Below are 22,449 nucleotides of genomic sequence, written 5' to 3'. Positions count from 1 at the left end.
CTCCTTTTTATTGAATTCTCAATAAAAATTTCTTTAATTGAAGACCTGATGTCTCAAGATAGGGGCAGGGGATAGTGACCACTGTAACTCCAAAGGAAAGACACAGTTTGGATCACTAGCTATGTTTTATTCATATTACCAGTATTGATCTATGATACAGCACATCTTCAGATCCACATAACTGATAATGGAAGGAAAAAGCATGGGTAGAACAAAATTGATAGCAATGTAAGTAAAAAGATACGATGGCAGAATAGAAATAAAATATTGTGAAGTAATTCATACTGATTACCATGAATTGCAGCTGAAGTGCAGGGTGAGAACTCACAGATAACTATCAAAATTGTAAAATGAAGATAAAAGGGAAGTATGTTGCAGTTCACATGATGATGTGTTCATATTTCTGCGACATTATAGAAATAAAAGCCACCTTTGTCATCATGTACAATGTTAAAATAATAGCATAATCAAAGTAATGACTGGAAGTACATATACATAAAACATGACTGTTCATACATATGAATTATTACCTGTAAGAATAAAAATGTAAATGTTTGTAAGGGACATAAGAAGGAAGCCAAAAGAGATCACTATCTGAAGTAGGTTGAGCAGCATCTTTGGCAATGATGGGTGTTTGTGTGCTACAGCCTTCTGGTAGTGCAGACTACCACATACCCAACATCAGTGTGTGATGATGGCCAGAAAAAATTCAGTGGGTGGGCTTGTACATTTTTGCTCTCATTGTGTAATAATATATATAATCAAATGTTTTGTTTACACACACACACACACACACACACACACACACACACACACAAGTTGGCTTTTACTTGTCTATTCTCATATGACTGTAAACATAATGTTCTTTATAGCTTAATTTGTACAATTTGCATAGTTTTGTATGAACCCTTGCTCTGTTGGTAAGCTGTGCTCCTCTATAATAGGTATGAATTTTGTGTATGATTTTTATTTTTATGTTGCCACTGTTCGTATCTTTTTAATGTTACATGTTTTTGTGCTATCAAACCCCTCTTCATTCTTTTATCAGTTATGTTGATCTGAAGATGAACTGTTAGTGGTTGCCACAGCCAATTCAAATAAAACATAGCAAGTGAGCCACACAGTGCAGGATTATTTTTTCCTCCATTTTACTTCAGAAAAATATCAAAGATAGTAATGATTTAGTAATATAGTCTGTCATAGATTTGAGTTATGAAGAACATAATATAATGGGTGTTAAGGAAATAAATTTTCAGGAATTGGAAATATTTTGGTATAAGTGATTTGCTTACATGCCTGGAATGACAATGTACATAACTTTCTGAAGGCAGAGTTCACTTTTAGGTCACTACTTATTATCATAAACTGTTTATTGCAAATGATGAAGAAAGATTCTCACTTTCTCTCCCTCATACATATCAACATTCATTTTAAAATTCATGAGAATGAAGAACACTTTAAGGTGAGAAAGCATTGTCCTTCTTGGCAGCAAAGGAGATTGGACACCATGTCCTGTAGTGCAACATTTGTGTAAATACTTTAAAAGTGTCATATGTCATAGGAAAAGTAACATTTTTACAAGAGGGGCTACCTGTAGAAGTGTATGATGCTGGACTCTCATGTGAAGGAAAACATTACAAAGTGGTACATGGAATGATGTTTGGCTCAGATTGTAGAGGCTGAACAGTTTGTTCAGTTGGATATTTTATCACAGCAGTGATCCAGCACATAGCTGAAATTATAAGAATTATTTGGCTGCAGCATGTTAAAGTACTGTGTCTGTAATCTGGAAGGTAGAAGCTGATGAAAGGATGTATGTTTAATTTGCATATAAGAAATGATGATGGTGCCCGTCTGACAGATTACACTTGGAGGGGGAATGGTTGTGCTGGGTGTTTTTATATGAGGTGCAGGTCTGCCAATTGCAGTGGAAATAATGAGGGGATTGTAGTGGAAATTAATTAGAGGCTGGGGTTGTATTATAGAACGTAACAGATACTTGCAGTAGATTGTCATATAGTATTTCTTCTGTAATAACATCATGACTTTGAGACATGAATGTTTCATATGATTTCAAAAGAGAAACAACAGTCTAAAAACTGGATGGAGACATTTTATTGAAAAAACATAACAAAGCACAAATTTTGAAACAGTAAGCTGGATAATTTTGTACACTTCTTAATAAGGAAAAATATTACAACTTTTTTTTAAACACATACTCTTATTACCAGTGTCTGTCAGACCATCAGTGAGACTGCACCTCACTTTTCTGCTTCTAATAAGGCGAGTACGCCATTCATTTGTTACATATTTCTATGAGCTACAAACGGGAGCAACTTATTTTCAGTTATCTATGTAGTTACTAGTTTATTTCTGTACTTTCTTGCATATTTGAGTGCTCTTTAGTTTCAAGTCATTAATTTCATGTGTGTTTATTTATCAGGCACAATTCCACGTTTAACTGTCTAGTGTATCTTTTGCTGTCTCTGGTATGGATAGGGACTGTGATTGTTGTGTACAGATGTGAGCTGAGTTGGTGACCCTTCACTCAAATCTTCAGGCTGTGTTGGCTTCCATCATACAGCTTAAACCTGCTGCCAGTGGGTGTCACTGTAGGTGGTTGGATGTGGGGATCCGAGGGATGTCAAGTACATCCCACGTGTGTCCCATTCAGTCCACTGCTGTGGCTGCCGTGCTCACTGCCTATGCTACATCTACATCTACATCTACATTCATACTCCGCAAGCCACCCAACGGTGTGTGGCGGAGGGCACTTTACGTGCCACTGTCATTACCTCCCTTTCCTGTTCCAGTCGCGTATGGTTCGCGGGAAGAACGACTGTCTGAAAGCCTCCGTGCGCGCTCTAATCTCTCTAATTTTACATTCGTGATCTCCTCGGGAGGTATAAGTAGGGGGAAGCAATATACTCGATACCTCATCCAGAAACGCACCCTCTCGAAACCTGGCGAGCAAGCTACACCACGATGCAGAGCGCCTCTCTTCCAGAGTCTGCCACTTGAGTTTGCTAAACATCTCCGTAACGCTATCACGGTTACCAAATAACCCTGTGACGAAATGCGCCGCTCTTCTTTGGATCTTCTCTATCTCCTCCGTCAACCCGATCTGGTACGGATCCCACACTGATGAGCAATACTCAAGTATAGGTCGAATGAGTGTTTTGTAAGCCACCTCCTTTGTTGATGGACTACATTTTCTAAGCACTCTCCCAATGAATCTCAACCTGGCACCCGCCTTACCAACAATTAATTTTATATGATCATTCCACTTCAAATCGTTCCGCACGCATACTCCCAGATATGCTGAGGCTGACCCCCCATCTGTGGTTGAATGGGAGGTCATTCGTGGGTCTGGCAGGCAGCAAAAGAATTACTATGGGGCTAATCAGAAGGCTGCCCTGGTTTTTTGGACAAACAGGTTTCAGGCTCTGAGCCAGATGCGGATGTTCCCCCTGTTTCAGAGGAAGCCTCTCAGCCTACAGAGAGTGGGTTTGCTAGTAGTTGGAAGCTCCAACATTAGGCATGTGATGAGCACTTGAGAGGTATGGCTGCAAAGGAGGGGAAGAAGTGCAATGTGCACTCAGTGTGCAGACCGGGTGGAGTCATTCCAGATAAAGGATCCTTCTTGATGCCATGAAGAGCACAAGGTGCAGCCAGTTGTGGGTGGTAGACTCATGTCTGTACCAACGATGTGTGTCACTTAAGAACAAAAGAGTTTCTCTCTGGTTTCGGCCAGCTAGCTGAATTGGTAATGACTGCCAGTCTTGCTTGCAAGATGAAGCCAGAGCTCACCATCTGCAGCATTGTCGACAGGACTGACTGTGGTCCTTTGGTACAGAGGCTCATGCGGTCCTGCGACTGTGTAGGCTGAAAGTTCCTCAAGTTGCGCAATCAGGTGGTGGGTTTCCAAGTTCTGCTTAATAGATCATGCTTCCATACACACAGGAAGCAGCTTACATGGCTAGTAGGGGCTGTGTGGAAAGGACTGCACAGTTTTTTTATGTTAGAGGGTCTCGGGGAAACTACAGAAAGGCTGTCAGTCTGAAAGGGTGGTGGGCAAACACAGTAAGGTAGAGATAGCAAATAGTGATATTGTACTTGTAAATTGTTGTAGCTGTGTTGGGAAAGAACTGGAGCTGCAAGCACTGATTAGAAAGAACTGAAGCTCAAATTGTTATAGGTACAGAAAGCTGGCTAAAGCTGGAAATAAGTTTAGATGAAATTTTTTCAGAGTACCAAAATCATTTTGAGAAAGGACAGATTAAATTCAGCCAGTGGTGGAGTTTTTATTGCTGTCAGAATTAATTTATGTTGTGGTGAAATTGAAGTGGATAGTTCCTGTGAGTTAATATGGGTAAGAGGTTATACTTCACAACTGGAATAAGTTAATAATTTTACTGACTCTGGTGATGCAGTTTCTGAACAGGTCAAAGAACACTTGAATCTCATTTCTAATAGGTATCACATTCTTACAATTTTTGTTGGTGATGATTGCATTCTGCCCTCGATATGCTGAGAAAAATACATGCTTAAAGCTGGTGGTAGGCATAAAAAATTGACCAAAATTGTACTGAATGCTTTCTCAGAAAATTATTTCAAACAATTAGTTCAATAGCCTATGCAATGTGTAAATGATTGCGAAACCATACTCGACCTATTAGCAACAAATAGAGAGCATCATGACAGTTACAGGGATTAATGACCACAAAGGCAGTTATAGTGAGACTGAACACTGTAACATCTAAGCCCACCAAAAATAAACACAAACTCTAGACACCTGTCTAAGAGACAGTCTCCACTCCTTCTGATCTGACTAAGTAAGCATAGACCAGATGTGGTTTAAATTCAAAGAAATTTTATCAATGACAGTTGAGAGATATATACCACATAAATTAATAAGTGATTTGCTGATCTCCCCTGGTACACTAAACAGGTCAGAGCAGTCTTGCAGAAGCAACAAAAAGGGCATGCCACTTTAAAAAGAAGACAAAATAGAGAAGATAGGTGAAGTTTTATAGAAACTTGACATTTAGCGGGAACTTCTATGCAAGATGCTTTTAATAGCTGCCACAATGAAACTTTATCACAAAATCTAGCAGAAAACTAAGAGATTCTGGTCATGTGTAAAATACACCAGTGACAAAATTCAATCAATACCTTCACTGCATGGTAACAATTGTTATGTCTCTGATAACAGTGTCACTAAAGCACTAAACGTGCTTTCCCGAAACTCATTCATCAAAGAGGATGAAGTAAATATTCCAGGATCTGAATCTAGAAAAACTGCCATCTTGTGTAACTCAGATGTAGATATCCTTGGTGTAGAGAAGCAGCTTAAATCACTTAACAAAGGGGAGGCTTCTGGTCCAGATTGCATACCAGTCATGTTCCCTTCAGAGTAAGCTGATAAAATAACTCCATATCTAACAATGATATTCAACCGCTCGCTCATCGAAAGATGTGTACCTAAAGACTGGACAGTTGTAAAGGAAACAGGAGCAATCCACTGAATTACAGTCCATATCACTAATGTCGATTTGCAGTGGGATTTTGGAACATATTCTGTGTTAATATTAATTATTTGAAAGAAAACGATTTATTGACTAATAGTCCTCACGGATACAGGAAAATCGTTCTTGTGGATCAGAACTAGCGCTCTATTCTCATGAAGTAATGAGTGCTATCAACAGGGGTTGTTGAATTGATTTTGTATTTTTAGATTTCCAGAACAGTTTTAGATACTGTTCCTCACAAACGTCTTCTAATCAAATGGCATGCCTATGGAGTATCATCTCAGTTGTGTGACTGGATTCATGAGTTCCTGTTGGGTAGGACACAGTTTGTCATAATTGACAGAAAGTCATCAACTAAAACAGAAGTAATATCTGACATTCCCCAAGGAAGTGTTATAGGCACTCTGCTGTTTCTTATCTACATAAGCAACGTAGGAGACAATCTGAACAGCCCTCTTAGATTGCCCACAGGTAATGTTGTCATTTACCATCTTGCGAAGTCATCAGATGATCAATACCAACTCCAGAATGATTTGGACAAGATATCAGTATGGTGTAAAAAGTGGCAATAGACTGTAAATAATGAAAAGTGTGAAGTTACCCAATTTAGTACTAAAAGATATCTGCTAAATTTTGGTGAAACAATAAGTCACACAAAACTAAAGGCTGTTAATTCAGCTTAATACTTAGGGATTACAACTACAAGTAACTTCAATTGGAATGATTACATACACAAAATTGTGGGTAAAGCAAACCAAAGACTGTAATTTATTGGTAGAAAACTTGGAAAATGCTACACATTGACTAAAGAGATTGTGTACACTACTATTGTCTGCCCCCCACCCCGCTCTGGAGTATTGCTGTGCATTGTGGGATCCGCATCAGAGGGGACTGATGGAGGACATCAAAAAAGTTCAAAGAAAGGCAGTTCATTTTTGTATTATTGCAAAATAGGGGAGAGATGCACGAATTAGGATGGCAGTCATTAAAACAAGTGTGTTTTTCGTTGCAGCAGAATCTTCTTGTGAAATTTCAATCACCAGCTTTCTCCTCTGAATGTGTAAATATTCTGATGGCTCCTGCGTACATAGCGAGAAATGATAATTACGATGAAATTAGAGAAGTCAGAGCTCACACAGAAATATTTAAGTGTTCATTTTTCCAGAGCGCATTTAGAGTGTAATCATGTAGATGTAGATGTAGATACACTCACATGATTATGAAAATGAGACTAATGCAGTTAGAGAGAGAATTTTTATGTGCTAAAATTTGTTGTTTGCAAGTTTGTTGAAAGGTTGTTGTTAACTCCTTCCGTTAAACATCGAAATAATAATCTTCATACTGAGTTACTCAGGAAACATACTTAGTGCTGTGTGTGTAAATGTTTGCTTTGTGCTTGCAGACCTAAAGTTGTTACTGAATCTATTAATTGAAGGCCTATTATGTTCAGTGAAGAACAAATATTGATCAACACCAAAACACAAAATGTGGAAAGTTCTTTGTAAAAAGACACAAAAAGATCTCTAAATATTTTTGCACTTCAAGTTATTTCGAACAATGATGGACTGTTTGAAGAATTTCTTGCTGATATAGAATGGGAAGTTGCATTCAAATAGAGGAAGCAGCTCGTATGCCTATATTTCCTGTTAGTAATTGACACGTCTTTCCTTCTAATTGTTCTCTTACTGGCATGTCTCTTATGCCTGTTAGTATGCTTCATGCTGCAATTTTAAATTTGATCGTTGACAAAAGAATTGCTGTATTGTTGGCTTGATCTTGTCTCTTTTACTTAACTCGTTGGACAGGCATTGACAACAGTTTAAGACTTGATATTTGTTGAGAACTTCTTGTAGGATAGTTTTTGTTTACTGATTTGACAAGCACAAGCAACAATACAAGGTCATCTTGCATTTGGATCTAATTAGTCTCTTAAATAGGTGTGTACAGCAAGAATAATGACTGATACATTAAAAATTATTCATGTTTCAGAGTTCAATTTCACTTACATTTCAGTAAGGAAAATCATCTGACAATTTTTTTATTACAGTCTATGCAACATAGTTACATGCTAACCGATTTCAGTAATTTCCTATTGAAATTTTAGTAGAAGTAAGATGATGTATTTTTTTTTTTTTTTTTTTTTTTTTTTTTCCCCTTGCCGATACTTTTTCAATTTACAAATGTAACTGATGTACTTTAAAGGTGAAGAAGGCCAGGATGCAGGTGGTTTGTTGAGGGAGTGGTATGTTATTATATCACGGGAGATATTTAATCCAATGTATGCCTTATTTACAACTTCACCTGGAGATAGAGTAACCTACATGATAAACTCATCTTCTCATTGCAATCCCAACCATCTCTGCTACTTCAAGTTTGTTGGGCGTGTTATTGGTAAGTTCTGCAAATTATTTATATTGATTAATAATATTGATTCTTGTAAAATATAGTGATACCACTTACATAATTGCACACTGTTTTACAGGGCAGATGCCATCTTTGGACAATGAATAGTATGTCATAGTGCTGACATGAGTGTAATGCCTAAATAGCACTTAATGTGTGTAATATATTCACTTTCAACCAAATTAGCCACTGTGAACTCAATGGGACTTTCAAAATGGTCCCATGATATGAACATACCGTGTTGAAATTCTGTTTCAGTTTGTGTTCAAATTTGCTGCAATACTTCAACTTAGAGTTCAGTTAGCCATGTAGTTGCAATTCCAGAAACATTTTACCAGCTAACTAATACACTTCTTTTGATTTATATCATTTTTGTGTGCAACTAAGTTATTGAAAGTCTTATTTTACAGGAATTTTTGCTTATGTTTACATGCATTCACAGACCTTGTGTGCAATCTGTTCAAAAAATGCCGGAAATTTTTCTACACATACCTTTTACATATTGTGCATGATCTTGTTCAAAATACTCTCCTTCACAGTCAACAAACTGCTCATAATGCTGTTTCCAATTCCAATTCTTGCTGGATCGTGTGAAGCACCACCTGCAAATTTTCTTTTATCTTGTCTATCATTGCAAATCTTTGCCCTTTCAACAGGGTTTTCAACTTTGGAAATAAAAAAGTCTGCAGGAGCCAGGTCTGGAGAGTACAGAGGTTGAGGCAGCACAGTGATTTCATTTTTCACACAATGGTCGCAAATAAACAGGGATGAATTTGCAGGTGAATTATCACAATGCAAGATCAAGGAATTGTCTTGCCACATTTCAGGCCGTTTCCTTCTCAGGATTTCGTGACATGATGCAACTGAAATGTTACGCTCTTCTGCAACCTCTTGGTCAGTCAGTCTTCGATTGACACTCACAGTTTCATTGATGTTCCTGACATGAGCATCATCGGTAGACATTGAGGGGCATTACGAACGAGGGTTGCCTTCAACTTCCATCCGGCCATTTTGAAACTGTGTGAACTATTTGTAATGCTGAGTACAGCTTAAGCACTGATCACCGTAGGCTTCCTGCATTATTCAGTGGGTTTTCTCGAGTTTCGTGCAAAATTTAATGTAGATGCATTGCTCCTCTAGCTCTGCCATCTCGATATTTGCAAACTGTGTTCTACTCAGGACAGCACTAAACAATAATTACCAGACACACAACAATAAAACTTCCACCAGTTACACAGTAAACACAGCCATGTTCAGGGATGCTAACTGCCTTTTGTTCCAACACACCATTGGTGTAGAATTATGAATGTTCCAGAATTTTTTAAACAGACCTTGTATATGGAAATGGCCACAGATAGTTGTAAGTTGAAACCCTGTTATAAGTGTACCTTTTTTTTCAGAGCAGCCATTATCATAGGTTAATTCTGAAGAATTTTGAATTGCATTTATACTGAGTTTACCAGCTTGCAATAGTTAGGAAATTATGGTCAGAACATCATCTTTTAAGTTACATAGCCTGCATCTCTTGTTAGCCTGTATGCAATCTGTCCCAGACATGGAATATTTGTAATTTTACTAGTAGTATGTAGGATCTCCTTTTTGCTCTAGTTGTAAAAGTATTTAATCTCCAGGAAGGGTTTTGTACTGATTTCTAAGTGGTTGAAGGCTAAACTTGTTACCATTATTAATATCAGAAAATCAGCAGAAGAAAGAATAACACAAAAAGTTGCTGATAAATTTCTGATGTCTGTAGAGCTTACAATGGTAACATTCTTAGTCATTAACAAGTTTTTGAATAAAGTATGTTTTAATTGTTTTTACCTCTAGATATTTCTAAGGCAAACCACAAAAAATGCCCTGCACAACAGGCATGGCATGTGGAGAATAGTATCATCCTACCTCATTGAACTGTTTTGCAAAGCAATCTACACATAAGGGGGCGAGAAATTGCTATCCAGACCCAAACGTGTAGGCTGCTCTGCTCAGTAGGAGTGTTGCAGTAGTATCAGCTTAGCTTATTGTTCTGCATAACAGGCTTGTTGTTGTGGTTGTATTGGCCTGCTTCATCAAGCTTTTGTGGAGGAAGGCTGAGGTGGATAGAGGACTGGATAGAGAGAGAGAGGAGGGGGGGGGCAGCAAGGGATGGATAGGAGAGATAGGGGCAGGAGGGGGTTGGCAGAGTGAGGGGAAAGGGAAGAAGGGGTGGGACAGAGAGAAAGGAAGGTGATGGATAGGATAGGGGCAGGAGGAGATGAATAGAAAGGTGGGGTAGGAGGAGATGGATAGGAAGAGGGCCAAGAGGAGATGGATGGCTGGAGAGATAGAGATAGAGGTGGAAGTACAGAGGGGGAAGGGGAAGGGATGGACAGACAGAGAGAGAGAGAGAGAGAGAGAGAGAGAGAGAGAGAGAGTGTGATGTGTAAATGAGAAGCAATTAAGCGGCTGATCTGAGTTTTACTACCACTTTCTCTCTTTGCATATTATTTCCTTGTCTGTACTGCAGCTGTCATTCTTAATCTGTGTATCACTTTCCAAATTTTTCAGCAAAGGCCATTTATGACAACAAACTTCTTGAATGTTATTTCACAAGATCTTTCTACAAACATATCCTTGGAATTCCTGTTAAATACACGGATATGGAAAGTGAGGACTATACCTTTTATCAAGGTTTGGTTTATTTAATGGAAAACCACATCAGTTCATTAGGTTATGATCTCACCTTCAGTGCTGAGGTAAGTTGATATCTCGTATTTCCTTGCTACATTATACTGAAAGAAAAGTAGTTCTTATATGATGCTATATATACGAGGGTATGTTGAAAAGTAGTCCCTCTGAAAATTTTCATATGAAAAACTGAAAGCTGTTTAAATAAAACAAACTTTACTAACATTCTACATCTTTATTCTCCGTATCTACATATTTATTTCCAAAAATAGTCACCCTAGTAATGAACACGTTTCTACCAATGAGAGTAGTGTGTTGATACCATCACTGTAGAATGTTTGACTTTTTTGACGGACACACAACCTCACCCGTGCTTGCACCACCTTTGTACATTATTGCACCTTGCACATTATCAAAGTGAAGTCCTTGATTTTGGAAATCAGATGAGGTCAGGCTGGGACTGTGTGGAGGATGATCAATGGCAGTGAACCCAAGGCATCAGATTTTTGCAGATGTCATAGCATTTGTGTGTGTGCTCTGGCTTTGTCTTGCTGAGGGAGAGGGGTGCTCCATGTGTGGATGAACACTTAGAATTTCCAACTTGATTACAGCTACTGTTTGTCATGCACAGACATAGTTAATTTACACACTGCCATGTTATACACTGAAATTTGGAGCCTTCCGGTGGCAAAGGGCTGAAAGTATGTGGACATGAATATTAAAGATGTAGAATGTTAATAATGTTTGTTTCATTTAAAAAGCTTAAAGAGCTTTTTACATAAAAAATTAAGACATTTCTTTTCAGAATGCCCTTGTGTATCTTCCTTGATTTATAAGGTTAACTAATGCACGAGTCCATAACAGTGTTGTGTTGTAAACATTTCAGATTATTATTTTTATTTTCTGTGTTTCTCAACTTGTCAATTCATTTACTGTGTTCATAATCTTTCTTTCTTTCTTTCTTTCTTTCTTTCCTGTGTAGTTCTGCTAGTGCACAAATTTTATCAAACAGTTTATTTTCCTTGCCTCTAACACTCTCTGTGGCAGCAGTATAAAGATGTTTGTAGAAAGATGGTTTTGCAGTGTGACATAAAATTAAGATTGAACATGCAGCAATTTAGCAGATGGTGTAACTTCTGGGTATTAACAAAACTATGGATTGTATTTGTGAGGAAACTACTGCTCCCCCACCCCCCACCACTTCCCACCCCTCCTTTAAAGAACAAGTAGTAAAGGTAACAACTCGGTGTGTAACTGAGGGGACTGACTGTGGTGCCCTTCTTCAGAGCTAAACTACTACAGACACCCCTCCCCCCCATTCCCCCTCCCCCCCATTCCCCCTCCCCCCCATTCCCCCTCCCCCCATTCCCCCTCCCCCCCATTCCCCCTCCACCCCCAGTCCCCCTCCACCCCCAGTCCCCCTACCCTCCACCCCCCACCGAGTGAGGTGGCGCAGTGGTTAGCACACTGGACTCGCATTCGGGAGGACGACGGTTCAATCCCATCTCCAGCCATTCTGATTTAGGTTTTCCGTGATTTCCCTAAATCATTTCAAGCAAATGCCGGGATGGTTTCTTTGAAAGGGCACGGCCGATTTCCTTCCTAATCCTTCTCTAACCCGAGCTTGCGCTCCATCTCTAATGACCTCGTTGTCGACGGGACGTTAAACACTAACCCCCACCACCATTCCCCCCCCCCCCCCCCATTCCCTTTACTGCCACTCACCTCTTCGCATAATTAGATCAAAAATGCTGGCAGTATTTTCTAACAAGATGAAGTTTGATGATGAAGTAAATTCTTTGTCACATATCTGTAAGAATAAATATAAAACAGGATTCTTATTTTTGTTCCAGCATTGGAGTGAATACTTAGAGCAAAATAAAATCAAAGTTTTTAATTCTGTAAAATAGGCATCAGTACACATTGTAACATGGGATTAGGTTCTTCATTCTCTAGATCCACTGCAAAAATATTCTCAAGCATTTGGAACACATCATTAAAACAATAATATAGAATACATTGCTGTACATCTAAATTGTAACTCCAGGAGGGATAGCAAATAATGTGATATTATTTATGGTGCACATACAATACCTTAGGAAGAATATACTACAGAATTTTTAGGTGATTGGATGGTGTACAGGGTACAAAATTTAGTACACATAGTTGCTGCCTATTGCAGCAAAAATGGCTTGAACCTATTTGGGAATAGCATGAGCTTGGCTGGGAGATAATGGTCATAATGCTTCAACTCAATACCAGAGTTAATCAGTCATGGTGGCTGGTGAGTGGTAGTGTGCCAGTCTCCTGGTATTGCATGACCAGCTGTTGTCATCAGGTGAGAAGTCCAGAGAGTGCACTGATGAGGGTTAAAGTTTAACATCCTGTGTATCAAGGTAGGTAAAGACAGCAAAGGCAACATATGGCATTATATGACCTAGTTGAAAGATAAAATTAAAGAGGGTGTAGCCACATCAGAATTGTAGTGGTTGGTGTCCAAATTGCTGTCTGTGCCAACCAGAGATGATGATGATGATGATGATGATGATGTGTACCCCGTGGCTCCTTACGGTTGGACCTGTATGGTGACAACAAATGCAATCTTATATTTGTCTTTCTCCTTGGAGTCTCTACACATGGATACATCCTTGTGATGCTGTACACAGAACAGGTACTCGTTTGGAAAGATGACTTTGTGTCACACCTGTATCTAGTGTTCTAATTAGCCATACAGTTGTTGGCATGGCCCTTTTTTCTGTTATGCTAAGGGAGGTGAAACAGTGATCACTGTGCTGATTGTCCACGATGCTCTAGAGGTCATGACACTAGTCCTGTGGACCTGTTGAGATGCTGCATGGCATTTTTTTGGGTCCTCCTGAACACAGATTCCTAACTTGCATAACAATTGTGGGACGCTCATCAGTGTGAGCAGCAATATTGTAAAACAATGAAACAGTCTCATTAGGCCATAGTTATCTGTTGTCAAATTATGGCGGGCTGTTGGACATTTCTCCTTCTTATATGAGGTTTAGTAAGATCTTTTCACAATTAGACCTGCTGCATAATCTTTCTAATACACAGAATGTAGATGGCATTACTTCCACCTACTTTATGCTGTAGTGATGAAATTCTAATTATATTCAAGCAAGCAGTACACTTCATGCAAAGTAGACATTTATTGCATGCCACCTTCATGGTATCGCAATGATTGTGGCCAGTGGTATACATGTACATATTTACAACAGAACTGATTTGATACTGTTATATTCAGTGATGTAGAAAAGGCAAAAAATTTATTTTTTCATTTACACTTTAATTAAAAATCTTACCACAAAGATTTAAATGTATACATATTAAATTTAAAAAAATATTCCTATGCAATTTTAGGCAACCATTGTCAGAACACAAAGTTTAGAGTTGATGACGTTTATTATTATTATTATTATTATTATTATTATTGCATAAGCAGGGACTTCACAAGAGAGTGCAGGGTTTAATTCCCGATCTGTCCTAAGATTTTTGCCTCTTACCAGTTGTTTGAGATCTGGAATGAAGCTGAATATGTAAAGACGCTAAGTCCACAATAACTTCCTGTATAATGTAGTTCCAAAGCTTGGAGGAAGGCAGAGGCGTAACATCTACTATGAGCCTATTATAATAAAGCACTGTTGTGTTCAAAGCAATTTAAGGTGTGATGACAGCTTTACAATTACCTCTATCTGCCTTAGACATAACAGTAACCATATAAAAGAACAAATTCTCACTTCCATTTACAGAAAACCACCAGTATGGACATTATTTAATATTCGACAGAATGAGAAACATTCAGTGCTGCTAACCTCGGCATTTAGCACCGATAAGCTCTTCGAGAAACGTTCAGCAATAAGATGAGTACTACAGGCTGAAACCAAATAGCACATAACAACAACTTGTATAGTATTAAACCACTGATAACAACAAGATTATGTCAAACCACCAACAAGAAACACAGATATGTTAATATGATACTATAAAATTGAGGGCATAATACAAGCAATGGAATGGAAAAATGACCATGTGTGATGCAGAAGCAGCACTGAGCAATGGTTCCACAGAAACAGAAACTCAAACACTTTACATCCACCACCTCAACTTACAAACTGCAGCGGACATAGTCATTATCAACTGATAGCCTCAGAACTTTCTTCTTTTTGGGCACAAATTGTAACCATTATTTGCTTCTTAGTGCTGGCATCTTAATATTGCCAGGCATCGTAACTTGCGCCTCCCACCAAGCAAGGTGGCACATAAGACTCTGGATTCACATTTGGAAGGACAGCAATTCGAATATACATTTCAATGGACTACCTAAGTTGCTTGAGGCAAACGCCGGAATGAGTCCTTCGCAAAGAACGTGGCTGAATTCCTTCTCCGGTATAGACATCATAGCAAAGAATACCTTGACAATTCTTGTTATTCTTGAACATATTTGTTATGTGATGAACATGAAGTACAGAAGACCACAGAAAGAGAAGACCACAGAAAGAGAAGACACACAGACATCAGTCATTTCACAAAAGATGAAGGTGGTGTCACATCTGTAACAGTTCCTGTTTCTTTGTTTAGTGAGAAAACAATTCAGCTCATACCATCAAACCTTTACTGTATGTGGTGTCATTATCAGGTCTATCTGTCCTTCATTTTCATATTAATACTTCAATGTAAACTGTACAAATATTATGTCTGTAACCATGAAATGACTCGCCAGTACCTACACACACACACATTCTAACCACCCTTCTAGAGTGTAAAGCACACTAAATATGTGAGATATAGGAATGTTGCAAGATGAAATTTAACACTTAAAAACTATATCATTGTTAAACCGTTACATAAGTATGGGAGTCCAGCCAGCATTACACAAAAGAAAACCTAAAATTACATTTTTTGGTTGTGAGCAACCAAGCAGAAGCAAAACTCTCCTTTCTTTTATAAACTATGTGACAGACTGTAGGGCAATGTTATTGGGATGCCGGCCGCGGTGGTCTAGCGGTTCTAGGCGCGCAGTGCGGAACCGCGCGACTGCTACGGTCGCAGGTTCGAATCCTGCCTCGGGCATGGATGTGTGTGATGTCCTTAGGTTAGTTAGGTTTAAAGTAGTTCTAAGTGCTAGGGGACTGATGACCACAGATGTTAAGTCCCATAGTGCTCAGAACCATTTGAACCATTTTTTTGTTATTGGGAAGAAAAAAGAACATAATATTGTAAAAGTAATATAAGAGTATGTGGATCTAAGAAGGATGCATCAATAGGTATATTGAATTATAACTCTAAAAGATCCCTGACAAATATCATTAATGTTCTCCTCAATGAACAAAAATGAAATTGTCACTCAAACAAAAAGCCCACCTGAATTGAACAACAGTGATATGAAATAGTTTTTGGCTATTTAAAATTTCAATACCCACTACCAACTATTAACCGTGATTAAATTCATGGACCATTATGATACACTTGTCAGTAATGTATTCTCTTTCACTATTGACAAATGCCAATGCTGGGGCAACTTTTTCATTCGTGACTGTAGGAATAGCGTGGTTTTTAGGTGATGAACTCATCAAGCCATTGGAGTGCATTTTTGTCTGGAAAGGAATTCCCGTGAAGGTTTTTTGATAGAGTGTGGAAAAAGTGAAAATCTCAGGGCACAAAAATCACTTGAATAAGGTGGGCATGGAATCACTCCCCAACCTAACTCCTGTACTGAATTTTTTGTCAGTCTAGCAGAATATGTGCAGGTGTTATTGTGGAATAGTATCACGTCATGCAGGCTTGCTGTTCATTGTTCTTGGATTGCATGTGCAAGACATCTCAGTTGTTGACAATGGATCTCAGCAGTGATGTTTGAACATCAGGGAAACCACACCATCATTGTTCCACCAGGTGCATAACAGTATCTTTTGTGGATGGGTGGAGGTCCGAATGGGGAGTTGCTGCTTTGTTTGAATGCAGCCATACTTTTTTTTCCTCATTTTTAACATAGAGATCATTTCTAATCACCAGTAACAATACAAGATAGCAATGGCCAGTACTGTTCATGATGAGCAAGCAGAGATGTGTGTCTGGCCACCAGCCACCTGTTGATTTTTGTGATTTTGACTTAGAGCATGCAGTACCCACACACCAGATTTTTTTAAGAACTTCCTTGTTGCATGCAAATGTAGCAAGACGGTGGAATGATCAGTTTGTCACATTTGCTAGTTCTCGAGTACACTGATGGGGATCATTGTGGATTAATGTGTTTAAACGATCTTCCTCAAACCTCAAAAGTCTTCCTGAACATGGAAAATCACTAATGTTAAAGTGTTCCTCCTTAAATCAAGAAAACCTATTTTTTGCCATGCTCTGTCCAGTGGCATTATCCCCATACATGACAAAAATGTTTCTGGCTGCCTCCGTTGCTGTCGAAACTCAGTTGAACTCAAACAGAAGAATGCGTGAAATGTTCAAATTTCTCCACTTAGCAATCCATTTTCTATCATTCACAGTGCCACTCACTATCTTCCAAATGGCAGTATGTAAACTCAGGTAGCAATAGTGGACTACAAATAAAAATTGATAGTTGATAAATAAACCCATAGCAGCCAGAATACCAACATACAAAATAAAAACGCCACGAACTTGTACACGAACTAATATCTTCGAGGACCAAACATTAGGAGATAATAGGTTTCATAAATCTACAAATATAACTACACAGATGAGTGAAGCCAATGCAACTTGGTTAATATGTTTCCTGCCATGAGGCTGCTAGGACACACACAGCAATGGTAAACACTTAACACAATGTGCCCGCTGGTGGCAACACACTCCACTCTGTGTTGTATAGTGTATCTTCAGATGGTATGTAAAGTTGCAAAGTTCAAAATAATGATAAAGATATTGTATGTGATTTTCTGTACACTGGTGTCAACTCAATCAAGAAATACAAATAAATGCACGATACTGTACTAAACAGTGTAGAACATGTGACCACCAGTGAGCACATGGAATTAGGCATGAATCTCTGTTGTATCTACTGGTGGCTCTGTTGCAGTCAATATGTTAATAGTGTGTTGGCTCATGTTTGATTCATTGAAACAGAATACAGCCATTCTTGTCTGTGGCATGGACTCGAGGCCTTAGTAGGTTTATGTAGGGATGTGGCATGGGATGTTTTTGCACAGGTCGTACAATTCCCGTAAATTACAGTCCAGTGGCATGTGGGTGTGTAGCAAGTGCCTGATTACACCACCACTCCCCAGCCATGTCCCCCACCCAGATGTGTTCCATTGAGTGCAGTGAGTTCAGATCAAGCAAATTTGGTAGCCAACATGTCGATGAGGGTTCACTGCCATACTGCTCAAACCAATGTTGTATGATTGTGGCCTTGTGACATGGATGTGTATTCAGTCTGTTTCTATGATGTGGTGCGTGTTTTGAGCATATGTTTGCCAGATCACTGCATATCCAGACATGATCATCAACCAGAAAGCAATTCATTTGACCAGGTGACATGTTTACATTGACTCACAGTCCAGTCCTGACGATCCCATGAGTACTACAATCTTAACTGACGATATTATTGGGTCAACATGAGAAGACTTTGGGGTTGTCTGCGGTGGTGCCTCATGTTCAACTATGTGCACTAAATGGTGTTACCCAAGGCAGTTGTACTCTGTTGTCAAATCTGCCATAAATATTCACCTTTACAGAGCTGGCAAGTCCCTGAACTTTACGTTCTTTGATGTGGCTTGGAATTCTTTGGTGGGGCATAGACTAGAGATCAGAAACAGTGTAAGAGTATGTTGTTGAGGGTTACATACATTACAAATCAAGGCACCACATTTACGTCAGTGCTATACTGGATTCCTTCCTTCCTTCCACATACAGTTAAGCAAGTGTGACAGATCTGAGAAAAGTAGTGCAGCATCCAAACAGTCCATCCAGTCCAACAGTCTAATTAAACAATCATGTTAGTTAAGTGATTAATATTATTTGTTTGACATTGCTGTCTAAAGAACTAGAAATATTTATACTTCACTTTATATGACAAGGATTACATGTAGGCACTGTCTACATTTATTTTTGTAGAAATCATAAGTTAATAAAGCTACATTCATCTTAATTCACTTGATGTCACAGTAGATGTATTGCTTGTTGTTCTGTAATGAAACAGGGTATTTTCTTGTTGGAGGGGACAGCATTTGTCACGTTTCAGAACAGAATCTAACTCTTCCTGGAATCAATGTTTTGACATAATCCATTCATCAAACAATTATTTTAACAATGAAGGAAATACTTTCTAAGGCACCAATTTTATATTACATATTTCACATAATGAACAATTCACATCCCGAGTGTAGACACTTTTTGTACGTCAACATACCATTATGAATGCATTTTACATCAGTACAATTGAGACAAGTTCCAGTCTTGCCTCCCTATGTCTGTCCACCACTGGTGTCTGGAAAAAGCTTGATGCCATAGTCCATGCTTCATATTAACCAACTGAGTATCAAAAGAAAAACCAAAACGTAACACTTCAACAGTTAACAGTTTCTAAGATACCGACAAAATTCAGCTGCAATAATTTTTGTGTAGAAAATAATATTTGAATGATAACTAAATTTTGTTAAAGATTAATGTTTTATACATGGCAAGAGTAAGTTTATTTGCTAATAGCTGGTACAGAAAGCAAGACTGATGCTGTAGGATAGTTTTTAGTAAATAGGTGAAAGTGAGAAAAACAGATATTCAAAATATAATGAAAAAATAGTTACCAAGTATTACGATTCTGCAAACTCATGCAGAAAATATATATTTTCTAAATGCCACAAAATGTGAATGGTATCAAAAGGCTCTTATGACAAAGCTGTACTGCCATCTACTACAGCACAGATATCATAAAAGTGTAGGTTTGTGTCATGGAGTTTTCCTATCTGTCAAGTCTTTCCCTCTTACTGAGGTGTGCAGGACCATGAGGCTACTTATGACGTATTACAGAAGTTGGATGCACAAAGATGCTTTTATAAAGTAATACTGACAGAGTGAAAATGGCTGTCAGGATTAGGTGGCCTCAAACAAAGTTGTTTTTTATGAGACTGTGGACAGCATGATGTGAAAAGTAAGTGGTGCAGGTGTAAAATACAAATGTGCTCCACAAGAGGAAGACTGATGTCTGGAAAAAGCTTGATGCCATAGTCCGTGCTTAAGACAAAAAACATACAATTTTTTCCAATGCAAACAAAATTGTTCTGTTCTTGTTTATTCCACCTCCACTAGGGGAAAACATATGTGCTTTGTCAGATGAAAACACAGCACAGGCCACCATTATGTTCCTGTGACCAAAATTTGTGCATTCTTTTGGTCACAACAACTTGGATTAAGCGGTAAATTTTCTCTCTCTCTCTCTCTCTCTCTCTCTCGTGTGCATGCACACACATACAGGTATACAGTATACATACATATATATACTTTCTCATATCAGTGTGCACAGAGGTGACAAAAGCCATGAGAAAGCAACATGCACATATAAAGATGGCAGTAGTATCATGTGCACAAGGTATAAAAGGACAGTGCATTGATGGAGCTGTTATTTATACTCTGGTGATTCATGTGAAGAGGTTTCTGCCTTGCTTAAGGTCACACAACAGGAATTTACAGACTCTGAACACAGAATGATAGTTGGAGCTGGACACACAGGACATGCCATTTTGGAAATCAGTAGGGAATTTAATATTCAGAGATTCACAGTGTCAAGAATGTGCCGAGAATACCAAATTTCGGGTGCTACCTCTCAACATGAACAATTCTCCCAGGGGACTCCCAACTCACTTTTGAGTACATGCCTGGAACATGTGGGGCCTCTGCCATTGAGGTACTGTTTCCTTTCCCATGCTGCATGTCTATCCTCCTCGTATTCTTTCTCTCCGCCCTTGGGGTTCATGTCTTGTGCACAATCGGGAAACCAAAACTTGGGAGAGTATCGTAAGACTTGAGTCAATTTCATTTTTGTCTTTCTCTCCTTTCTCGTTCTGACTTCTGTCCTTCCTCCATTTTGACATTTGACATCTCCTTTTTTTGTCTTTCTTCCTCCTATGGCATGCCTGAAGGCTGGCTCATGCATTTGACACATAAAGGGTGACTGGGTAATGTGTAACGTGTTAACCTTCACAATTGCTGTTTGGTCCCTCTGTCTGGAGTTTGGGAGGTATGACCTGAAGTGTGATCAATCACCAAAGAAAAGTGTGTGCCAATCTGTGGGGTTCCCCAGAAGGAAGGAGCCCATCATCAGGGAGATGCTGGCAATTGGGGGAGTCACCCGTGATGACTACATCAACTCCATTAATGCAACCTCCATCTAATAAATGGAAATGGAATGAGGCCAAAGACACAATAAATATTCCCATTGCACCCCACTACCTCACTGTGTCATGCCCAGGAGGAAGCCAGAACTTCTCTTGCAATGAACCTGTTCGTCATTCAGAAAGGCGTGGATGCAACTATAGGCCCACTTAAGTCCTGCACTTGCTTATTCAATGGAACTTTGCTTCTAGAGCCAGTCACTACCTTTCAAGCCCAAAAACTGCTTAAAGCTATGCTCCTCCTTTGATACCCTGTTCGTGTAGAGGCTGATCAAATGCTGAATTCTTGACATGGCATCACATTCACTCGGTTGCTTGATGGTATGCCTGAGTGAGATACACAACAATCTCTCTCTGGTCAGGGTGTAGCCACAGTCCATCTGGTTATGAACAAGATTGATGCAGAATTAGAGCCTGCCTGCACCCTTTTCTTAACATTTGAGTGGAGCTCCAGTTGAAAATAAAGGCAAACTATGAAGTCATCAATGTCAGCATTATACCCATACTTGCACGTCCTGTAAAAACACAGCCAAATGTGTAACATGTGTCGGGGATGTTCGTGAGGGAGATTGCCTGCCCTCTTCTCTGTGCAGCATCGACTGTACTGCAACCATGTGGCTTCTGGCTTCACCTGTGAGTTCCCTGTGTACTTCAGTCAGCAAGGCATTCAAGAGACCCTGGCAAAGGGAAAGGTACCACTCAATGTTGCTCAAAAAATGCTAGCTAGCCAAAAGCCTTGCACACCACTATCCAGCAGTTGCAGTACCATTGTTGCTACATCACGACCCACGAAAGATGTAGCTATGCAGGCCTGTGATCTATGGTTGTGGAATAACCTAGTCTTAAGATAATATCCTCACCTCTGCCCACTGTAGTTGACCAACACACCAAAAAAAAAAAAAAAAAAAAAAAAAAAAACCTAGCCCACACAAGTGCAGTCACTTACGACACAACCAGAAAAATGGAAATTTAAAAGGGAATACTCCAGAGATTACCGTTTGTGCAGCTCAAGTCGGCAAATGTCTGGGGATACATATGACATATGCAAAGATACTGGTAAGTTGAACAAACACACAACTTCTTCCCATTCACCGACTCTGAGACCCTCTACAACAGTGACACCATACAACACCTCTGCCCAGCCGACGTCCATTTCACTGGTGCCAGTCACCAACTGATTCTCCACCCTGGAGTCAGGTTACTGATACCTCGGAATAAATTGTGGAACAGTATTCTCCAGTCTTGGAACACTGTATTAGTATGCAGTTGAAGTCAATCACTTTGCAGCCACTGAAGTAAGTGCCCCTTATGAAGAAATATGTCCTATTGTCTAATATGCATGTTCTCCAGTGGAACATTCATGACATCAGATCACATGGAGCAGACTTACAGCTGCCATTGTGATCGCAATGCCAAGTTGTTTTATGCCTCCAAGAAATAAAATTGTGCCCTCAAGACTGCTTTGAACT

At 39.1% G+C, this 22,449-nt stretch overlaps 1 protein-coding gene across 1 annotated transcript in view; it reads left to right on the top strand.

The window, feature by feature from the left end:
* LOC126248719 (E3 ubiquitin-protein ligase HUWE1-like) overlaps positions 1-22,449 on the top strand; it is a 454,581-nt gene that overhangs the window by 418,420 nt on the left and 13,712 nt on the right. Inside the window, exons 55-56 of the mRNA XM_049950025.1 lie at positions 7,734-7,922; positions 10,479-10,666. Coding sequence (XP_049805982.1) covers positions 7,734-7,922; positions 10,479-10,666 — 377 coding nt within the window. The remainder of the gene's footprint in view (positions 1-7,733; positions 7,923-10,478; positions 10,667-22,449) is intronic.

The sequence above is a fragment of the Schistocerca nitens genome, chromosome 3 (assembly GCF_023898315.1).
Source record: "Schistocerca nitens isolate TAMUIC-IGC-003100 chromosome 3, iqSchNite1.1, whole genome shotgun sequence".
In the NCBI taxonomy this organism is placed as follows: Eukaryota; Metazoa; Arthropoda; class Insecta; order Orthoptera; family Acrididae; genus Schistocerca; species Schistocerca nitens.
This window is presented reverse-complemented; position numbering and strand designations above follow the sequence as displayed.